General features: G+C 39.3%; 1 protein-coding gene across 2 annotated transcripts in view; it reads left to right on the top strand.

Moving 5' to 3' along the window:
- Positions 1-991: 991 nt before the first annotated feature.
- Positions 992-9,754, top strand: part of TOPAZ1 (testis and ovary specific PAZ domain containing 1) — a 51,954-nt gene continuing 43,191 nt past the window's right edge. For both annotated transcript variants that reach the window (XM_031663427.1, XM_031663426.1), the window contains exons 1-2: positions 992-3,492; positions 3,952-6,364. In XM_031663427.1, coding sequence (XP_031519287.1) covers positions 3,156-3,492; positions 3,952-6,364 — 2,750 coding nt within the window. In that variant the 5' untranslated portion in view covers positions 992-3,155. The remainder of the gene's footprint in view (positions 3,493-3,951; positions 6,365-9,754) is intronic.

Genomic DNA, 9,754 nt, shown 5'->3' with positions numbered 1-9,754 from the left:
AGTTTTCTGTGAAAGCAGTTTGGTATGAGGATTTTAAAAGCTGTAATAAAGATTAAAATTTTCCCATGCAGAACCCTAAGTATAATACAGTCCTTCCTCAATGTCCACAGAGGGTTGGTTCCAGGACCTCTCTCAATACCAAAATCTGTGATTCAGTTCCTTACATAAAATATCATGGTATTTACATATAACCTACACACATCCTTCTGTATACTTTAAAACATCTCTAGATTACTTACAATACCTCATGCAATGTAAATAATTGTTACATTGGTTTTTAATTTTGTATCTTTTATTCATTTTTTTTCAAATATTTTTGTTACACACTTGGTTGAATCTGCGGATGCAGAATCCACAGATAGGGAGGGACGACTGCACTTGATTTTGGAATTTCCTATGCTACTAAGTTCTGCTCATTCCTGTTCTACATATTGTTCAACAGTTATGGGTCATAAAAGTTTCTAAATTCCTGGGCCTACAACCAACTTTAATACCATCTGTCCTTAAAGTGGGCCAAAGGCAGTGGGTGCCTAGTGGCAGGAACAGCCTCTGTGAAGCCAGTGGGCTCCAGATTCAGACCAGAGGCTGGACTCTTGAATTTTTATCTTTATTTTACTAACATTCTAGTAGCAATGCTTATTTTGAAGGTAGTAAATGTCAGAATTCTATAGAGTCTACCTTTTAATATATATTGAGGCCAGGGCCGGTGGTTCACATCTGTAATCCCTGCACTTTGGGAGGCTGAGGTGGGAGAATCACTTTAGGCCAGGAGTTCAAAGCCTGCTTGGGCAACATAGGGAGACTCTATCCCTATTTAAAAAAAAAAAAAAAAGAAAAGAAAGAAATGAGCTGGGCTTGGTGATGCATACCTGTAGTCCCAGCTACTCCTGAGGCTAGGGTGGGAGCATCACTTGGGCCCAGGAGGTCAAGGCTGCAGTGAACTGTGTCCACACCACTGCACTCCTGCCTGGGTGACAGAGTGAGACTCTGACTCAGTGTGTGTGTGTGCTGAAGTTTTTACTTAACAAATCTATTTAATGTTTATAATCAACTAGGCATTATTCTTACTGCTTTACAAATATTGGCACATTTAATTCTCATGAGAACTCTGAGGAGATACTATTTCATTTTACAGATGAGGAAACTGATATATAAAGTGAATCATAAAGTGACTGTTGAATGAGCCTGAAATGCTTATGATAACTTGTTATAAATTCTGCTAGTCTTAAACTGATTTTCCTTTTACCAAGGGTATTTACAAGGAGAAAGAAACAAGAAAAATTTCTGTATCTTTTACACCTCTTTTACTTAAATTCCATTTTATAAAAGCTCCTCAGAATACTCGACCTGAGCCCCTCATCCAAACTGCCATATTAGTCATACTCCATGCATCATACCTACCATTCTTTAATGCTTTGTATTCAAATTCGCCAGGTCCTTCTTTAAACACACAGAAAGCAAAGATTAATGGAAGGTATCTGCACTCAGATGGAAGGAAGCTACTAAGGGAGACACACAAATAAATAGTTGAACTGTGTGTTTGCAGACAGGAGGAAACACTTTACCCCTCAAAGTGCAAGAACAGTGGCAGGAAAGTTTCCTTGATGGGTGATCCTTGCACTCAATCTTGAAGGGGAAATATGTAGTTCACCAGGCAGACAAGCAAAGGAAGACTTTCTAGGACTGTCAAGTACAGAAGCACAAGCATGACAAAAGTATATGAAATCTGGGGAACTTCGGTAGTAGTCCAACGTGGCTTACGGGCAGGCTATGTGTGGTGATGAGATAATTTTCAAAAAAGAGAAAATAATGGCTGTCATAGATGAACATGTATTAAAGATTATATTCTCTCATCAGGCAGATTTTATAAACATTAGTTCAAAGGATAAGTCCAAACAACAAACATTCTCGACCAGAAATGAAATGAATGTGAAAAAGGAGGCAAAACTGGCTTCTTCCACAGTGAAAATGGGAAGTCAATTAAACTTCTATTGGACAGAATTTGGATGTCTATAGACCATTATTTTGTGTTGCTATTGCTTATCTATAATTTACACAGTCATAAAATAACTGCCATAGAATCAGAATCAACTAATTCGGAAGGGTGACTTCTATGTAGTTTTCCATCAAAGCACAACTTTTACCCTGCAGTGGCAGTAAGAGAAAACCAGGTAAATTTTCAGAGGCTACATCAGATAGGGTTGCAGATACCACACTAGAGTTTGATTTCTGTTAGTTTTAGTCTTTGAGCAAAAACAGTTCATGAAGGGTCAAACTAAGAAGTGCTAGGATCCCCCTTCATAGGAGAGGCATGGCCTGGCAAGGAGGTGGAAATTTGACTGGAATAGCTCAAGGATGGATTCAGAGGCTTGATGCAGTAGGTCAGTCAAGAAAGTCTGAGGGCCAGAGCCACGGTAATGGCAAGTGGGAGAGTGGCTGACAAACAAAATACAGTCAAGCAGATTTAGTGAAAGTGGATGTGAGGGATGAAGTAGAAAGAAGGTTGTCTCTGCTGGTTTCTAGGTTTCTGGCTTAAACAATTAGGCGCATGGTGGCACATCCACCTATGTGAAAGGAGCAAGCTTGTGAGAATCGATGAGCTGGTTTGCCCACCTGAGTGTGAGGTGCCTGTGGAATATCCGGGTGAATATATCAGGAAGGCTTTTAGACAGGGGCTTCTGGGAGACTTGGTGTGGAGTTAGAAGCCACTGGCTGACAGTGGCCTTTGCGAGCAGCCAATGAGTGAGGAGCAGCACCTGGGAGAATGAGCCCTGAACGGTTCCAGGAAGCTCGGCCTAGTGGAAGGGACAACGGAGGTCTGTGATGTGATGAGCCCCACTACCGTCCCTTGCAATTAAATCAGGCGCGGCCACTGCCTTCCTCCGGGCTCCGCGAGAGGCCCTCCGGAAAGACGCTGGCACGGAACTCGCGACTCTCCTGCCCGTTGGATCCCGAAGCACCAGTCGGAGCCCCAGACACTAGGCCCTACTTCCGCTTACGCGCCCCACTTCCGCTTCCGGCCCTGGGCTGTGGTGACTGGCGGTGTGGGGTGGGTCAGAGGGCAATAGGTGCCTGCCCGGGGGAGCGGCCTTTGCGCCGCGGTGGGTTCCTGCGAGCTGGTGCAGAGGGACCCCGGCGGGCCGGCCCCGGGGCACATGCGACGACCTCCGCCCCTGGGCCCAACGACGGCCTCAGGGCCTGAAGGCAATGTGCGAAACCTGCGAAAGCGGCAGGCGCCAGGGTCAGGCGCCGCGGGAGGCTGCGGCCCTGAGGCTGGGGGGCGCGGGGAGAATAGGCAAAAGAGGAGAATGGTGGCCCGGGCCACCCCTGGGAGAGGCGAGGTGAAAAGTGACAAGTCGGTTGCGGCATCAGGGGCTGGAAAGGCCGCAAGGCGTCGGATGGAGGGGCGCAGGGGCCAGGTGAGCCCGTCAGACCGGCGAGGCCTAGAAGCAGCAAAGGAGGCTGAACTCCCCTTGCAAACGGAAAGACACAGTAAGAAAGAACCCACGATCACTTACCTTTAGCCTTTGCAACTCAGCGTGCTCCATCTTTATTTTACTACTAGTCTTTAACTTGAACCTGCATGGTTATTTCTGATGCACATAGTTGACCAGGAGATGGGAAAAAATGGATTTCTTTAAAAGGGGTGTTCGCCGTTAGGAGTCCTTGGTCAGAATAATGATAGGAGGAATTCCTACTTGTGGTCCATTTTGTCTAGTATGAGATGACAATGTTATAAGCGTTATTCAGTTGCTTTAGAATTTATACAGGTTTATATGTAATTCCTTAACAGAAATTAAGGCTTTCATTTAAAAACAAATGTGTATTTATATACAGCTCTTCAGGGAAATAAAAATGATAGCCTCACAGTTTTTAATTTCAATGATATTGCATTTTCCTCCTCAATATAAAATCTTTTCTGATATGTTTTGTTTTCTTTTTTTTGATCAGCCAAGGAAAAAAGAAAAGTTACTGAAGCCTCAAGTGATGATCCACAGCCAGGGTTTGACCTGGTAAGAAAGGAATCATTAACCAGTTTGGAATCTTTCCAAACAGTGGAGTGCTTGCGGTCTTTGGGTAAGGAAGGTATAGTAGAAGGTATTAAAAGAAGAATTCGAAATAAAAAACTGAAAAGCTTAGAAAACCCACCTCTCAAAATAACCGAAAATGAGGCTACACAAAATATTAAGGTTGAATTCCAAGATGAACTGTACAAGAATACTCTAAAATATTCTTGTAACATCTTGTCACCTGAACTAGAAAATAATTCCGTTTTTAAATTACGTGATTGCAGTTGTTTTCCCCATTCCAAGGATTGTAATGATGAAAACAACCTGCCATATGAGCCTGATGGTGGATGTATGCATGTAGCAGAAAATTTCTCACAGAAAGAAAACTTTAGAAGTCTTGCAGAAAAGAGTGACACAAATAATATTCCTCAACTCTTACAAACTGAAGAAAATGTAATGGGAGTAAATAAGTTACTACCAGAAGAGAGTGATTTATACCAAAGTAAAATCAATGGCTTGCTTCCCTGCCTTCAACGTGAAAAAAATAAATATTCAATAGAGGAGAGCAGTGTTGGGCGAAAACCCAGGAAAAGGATGAAGTTGTCTGAAAAAGCAGATGAAACAGTTACTCAGATGAACTTCTCTAATGAGTATAACAAGTCTGAGTTGATGTTGCAAGAAAATCAAATGATTGCTGATGGTAAAGAAGCAGAGACTAAAAGTCCTTTAAATGTTTTGAGACAAGTAAGCCATAATACAGTCTCTTTGATGGATCATTTATTAAGTGTCCCAGAAATGGTAGAAAAAGAAACAAGTTCTGAACATCATGTAAATGCTATGTTTCAGAAAACCATCGAACCACTTTTGAAAGAAGAAACAGAGAATGCTTCAGAGCCCTTAGGATATGAAAACATGGCGCTGAAAGAGGATTTTAAATCGAAAAGCTTCATAGGGAAATCACCTGAGTACCATATTGAAAGGAGATCTTCACGGGAAGATTTAAGAAGTGACTCTGAAGAACTGAAGTTAAGCTGTCAGAGAACAATACCTATGACTGGTAAAAGAACTTGGCCCTATTATTCATGTGCTAGAATATCTGCCTGGTGTTGGAAAAAGGCTTCCTTGCCAGAATCAAGTTACTTTCTTCCTGGGTCTCAGAAAAGTTGTAAGAAAGTTGATGTCCCTAAACACCAAATAAACAAGACCCACTTAACCGACTCCAAATTATTATTACAAAGTTCCTTAACAGAAACAAACACTGAATCTTCAAGTAAAGAAAAATTAGATTCTAATTTGAATTGTTTGTTTTCAGTTTCTGCAGTAGAACATACTTTAATGGTTATAAAGGAACCTATAATCAAGGATGATAAAAAGATAAAATCAGAGGAACTGAGCAGAAGTGGGTCAGAGGTAATTTCTAACACTACTGAAGATACTCAATTAACCAGTGATACTCAAAGCTTAACAGGAAATAAAAAAAGAGATAGAGGAAATTTAACAAAACTTAATTTGACAGCAGCTTCCAAAGATGGTCAGGAAGCAAATAACTCTACAGGCAAAACTATTCATCGAAAAGCATGTGTTGCTAAACAAACATTTGTAGTTCCAGACTTGGTTAAAATATTGAACACAGGACGACTGACTAATTTTAAAATTCCTTTACTTAAGAATAAAACAAAAAAAAGAAAAGAAGTAAATGCCAAGTCATCAGAGAGAGAAGCTTACAGTCCTCTAGAACTTCTGGACAATTTATCTGGAGCAGATACGAGACACAATAGGAGTAAAGAAAATGTCTCCATGACGATGTTAGGACCTCAAACTTTGAGCATACAAAATAATGTAACTCCAGTGCAAGCTAGTTCTGACTCATTCTACAATAAGAATTCCTGTAGTATTTCTCCAAGCTTTACAAAGCATGGTAACAGTAGCAAACTATCTAGTCACTTCTCTGAACCAGGCAATATTGTTTCTAATAAAGAAGTTGCTTCTCTCACAGTTGAAAATAATGCTTTTTCTTGTGATCCTGGGTATGTAGAGAAAAGTCCTTCCTTCTGCTGTAATAAACAAGAAACATTCCGACCAGTTTCCAGTGAAGTTAGGGGTAGAAAAATAACTAAGAATTTTTCAGAAGTAGGATTTCCAGATATTCTTAAAGCATATGAAGATGACGTCCTCTTAATTGATGTAATTCAAGATGACCCAGACCTCTTTGGAGTCTCCAATGAAGGGGACCTCTCATTTACTTCAGAGGTCCCCAGGATAAGCCAGGATCCCAGTGTTCCTGGAGAGCACCAATCAACAGACTCCAAGTATGTGGAAACTCCAGTAAAAAAAGAACCAAGTGATGACTTAAGGTATGCATGTTCAAGTATGCCTTTTAGTGCAGATTGTTGGGGGTTAGAAAAGCAGTCTCTACTCTTAGGTTTCACTAATGTATTCAGTGATATTGAAGCTCCATTATTTTTTAACCCAGTTATTTATTAAATGTAATATACCATTATTACTGCTGATACCTGGAAATGTCATTATGATAAAACTTAGAGTCAAAATAATGAATTATGTGTATCTTGGAAGATAGAAAAGATTAGCTCATCAGAATTTATGGTTCATAGAGTGGCCTTTTGTTTGTTTGTTTGTTTTTTGTTTTTTCGGAGTCTCGCTCTGTCACCCAGGCTGGAGTGCAGTGGCGCAATCTCGGCTCACTGCAAGCTCCGCCTCCCAGGTTCATGCCATTCTCCTGCCTCAGCCTCCCGAGTAGCTGGGACTACAGGTGCCCTCCAGCACGCCCGGCTGATTTGTGTGTGTGTGTGTGTGTGTGTGTGTGTGTGTTTAATAGACACGGGGATTTCACCATGTTAACCAGGATGGTCTTGATCTCCTGGCCTCGTGATCCACCCACCTCAGCCTCCCAAAGTGCTGGGATTACAGGCATGAGCCACCGCAACCCGCCCATAGAGTGGCTTTTTAAATGATGGAAATTGCTTCTTTCAAAAGTCAATTAAGTTTATTTTCAAATGTTCTTTAATTATTATAAATATGCAGATAAACTTTTATTTCAGCCAGGTTACTTATTAATATCAGTGCTATCTATTTTAATCCATTTTCTATAGCCTCCTTATTCGATAAAAAGTTTATTTTTCAGGGGACAGAGAAGCCTTGGAAATTTTTGTTTGAAGTAATTAGGGTTTAAAAGTAGAGTCAAAAGTTAAACTAATTTTCAGAGATAAACAGTATAGAATTTCTTCATGGTTTTACTTTTAAGGCAGTGGTTATAAATGATGATTTTTCCCTCAAATAGGACTAGTTTGCCCAATGCAACTTTGAATGGGGCCAAGTAGTAACGTTCATGCTCAGAAACTTAATCTGTTCTGCTTGGCCCCAAATTGATTTAATAATATGTCATATTTTACTTAATTTTATAATTCCTGAAGCTGTTGTTTATATAATACCTGAATATCATAGTATTTTGTGAACAGACTAAAAGAAAAATGAAAACACTTTTCATTAAGATTCAGTGGTGCATGACTTAAGTTTCTTTGCCATTTATTTTCTGTTACCTTTGTGGTATCATACTCTTCTTGATGGTCTTATTGTTACAAGAACTTGAAACTTATCACCAAATATAATGCTCTCTGTGTGCCAAATGGAAAACCAAGAGTTTTATTGATTTTTTTAACCATGTAATGAGGTAGCATGGTAATCTGTCTGTTTTGAAGATGGAAAAAAATGAAGATAAATTTGTCACTTGCCCAAGATCACACTCCTGGTAACAGAATTAGGCCTATCTTACTCTAAACCTAGTGATTAAGAGCTTCGTCTCTGTAGTCTGACCTTGGTTTTTGAATCTTCTTGTTACGACATAACAACTATGTGACCTTTTAGGCAAATTATTTCATCTTTCTGTAAAAAGGGAAAGTACTTGCCTCAGGGTTGTGAGGATTAAATTAAATAATGAATAGAGAAGGTTTTGGCATTTTTAACTGTTACACCATACTTCCTTGGAGGAATACAAAGGAAAATCAGAGTAAATTCTGCATTCAAGAGCAAACATCTCTGTTGACTGACAAGATGTTGACAGTGAACTAAGCCAGATTTAGAAAGAGATAAATGTTGTGAATTAAAGTGCAGGACGTTTGTTCTTTATTCTTTTTTTAAAGAATAATGGCTGATTTTAAAACATGATACATGTTAATTAAAGTAAAAAGTGGTGTTGGGGGGGAAATTCCACCACCCAAGTAACAAATTAATTGCCATTTGTATGCGTCATTCCAGACATTTATCTATACATATAAATAGATATAATACTAGAAAAAATTGGATCATGCCATTTTTTAGTAAAAACATTAAAGATAATTTCATTTACACTTAACCAAAAGAGGCAGAGAAATGAAAGTGGAATGAAATGGATTGCTGAATTAATATACTTCTTTACCACAAGAAATTAGTTTCTTAAAGTTCTCAAGTTAATGAGGAAAATTGTGTAAAAGTTTGAGTTTTAGCTTCACTTATAAAAATTGCTTTCCAACTTTAGACAGCAGTGTTTGCTTTCTTCATATGAAAGATGAACATACTTGTACACACTTTTTCTCCTAATATTGCCTACCCCACTTTTTTGTTTAAAGTTTATTTTGTATTACTAAGCCTTGTGCCATGTGCATTCCTTCAATAATCTGAACTCCAAAGATTCTCACTATTAGTTTTCTATTTAAATTGATTCAGTCCCTACCACCAGTCCTTTTTACTTTCCTCTAATCTTGACTATTTTTTTTTTTATTTTTTTGAGAGGGAGTCTTGCTCTGTCGCCCAGGCTGGAGTGCAGTGGCAGATCTCGGCTCAGTGCAACCTATGGCTCCCAGGTTCAAGCAATTCTCCTGCCTTGGCCTCTTGAGTAGCAGGGATTACAGGCACATGCCACCACTCCTGGCTAATTTTTTGTGTACTTTTAGTAGATGGGGTTTCACCATGTTGGCCAGGCTGGTCTCCAACTCCTCACCTCAAGTGATCCACCTGCCTCGGCCTCCCAAAGTGCTGGGATTACAGGCGTGAGCCACTGTGCCTGGCCTAATCTTGACTATTTTGATTCATCACTTAGTTGGCTAGATTTCAGAGCAATGAAATATTTTTAAGAAGAGTTCATAATTACTGTGTTCCCTAAAATCTTGGGTGCATGAGAATTATTTGTCTAAGAGCAGGTTGTCTGTGTGTAAAATTCTTAGTTTACGTATTTCCCCCTCACAGCTATGTAGACATTGCTCTCCTGCTTTCTGGCATTATGTGTTGTAGTAAAAAACTCTGAGGCCAAACTAATACTTCCACTGTTCCACTTTAAACTGCCTTTATTGTTTCTTCTTGTTTTCCACCTTGGGAGTGGTAATTACATATCAGTTTTTCCTGAGACAAGGTTAGCCATTTTGGTTTGCAGTATCAGGTGTTTATTTCAGATAGCTTTTTTGTTACTATCTTTGAACTTCATTTGTCTTCACTTCAAAAGCATCAGTTATACTTTTATTGGCTCTTCTTTGCCTTTTATCTACCTCTAAAGTTTCTGTTTTTAAACAAACTTGAACATTTTCTCAGTATTATTTTAATATTTTTATATTTATTCTGCACTGGAAATACTAGTTTTGTAGTCATCCACAGTGCTAGGATAAACCTTAACAGGGAAAAATGAAGACCTGATAACCAGAGATTCTATCAGTAGTTGCACAGAAACTCATTAATGGTTCTAGAACTAAATGAAACTT

This window comes from Papio anubis, chromosome 2 (genome assembly GCF_008728515.1).
Source record: "Papio anubis isolate 15944 chromosome 2, Panubis1.0, whole genome shotgun sequence".
Lineage (NCBI taxonomy): Eukaryota > Metazoa > Chordata > Mammalia > Primates > Cercopithecidae > Papio > Papio anubis.
The sequence above is the reverse complement of the archived record's forward strand: the minus strand, read 5'-3'. Positions and strand labels throughout refer to the sequence as shown.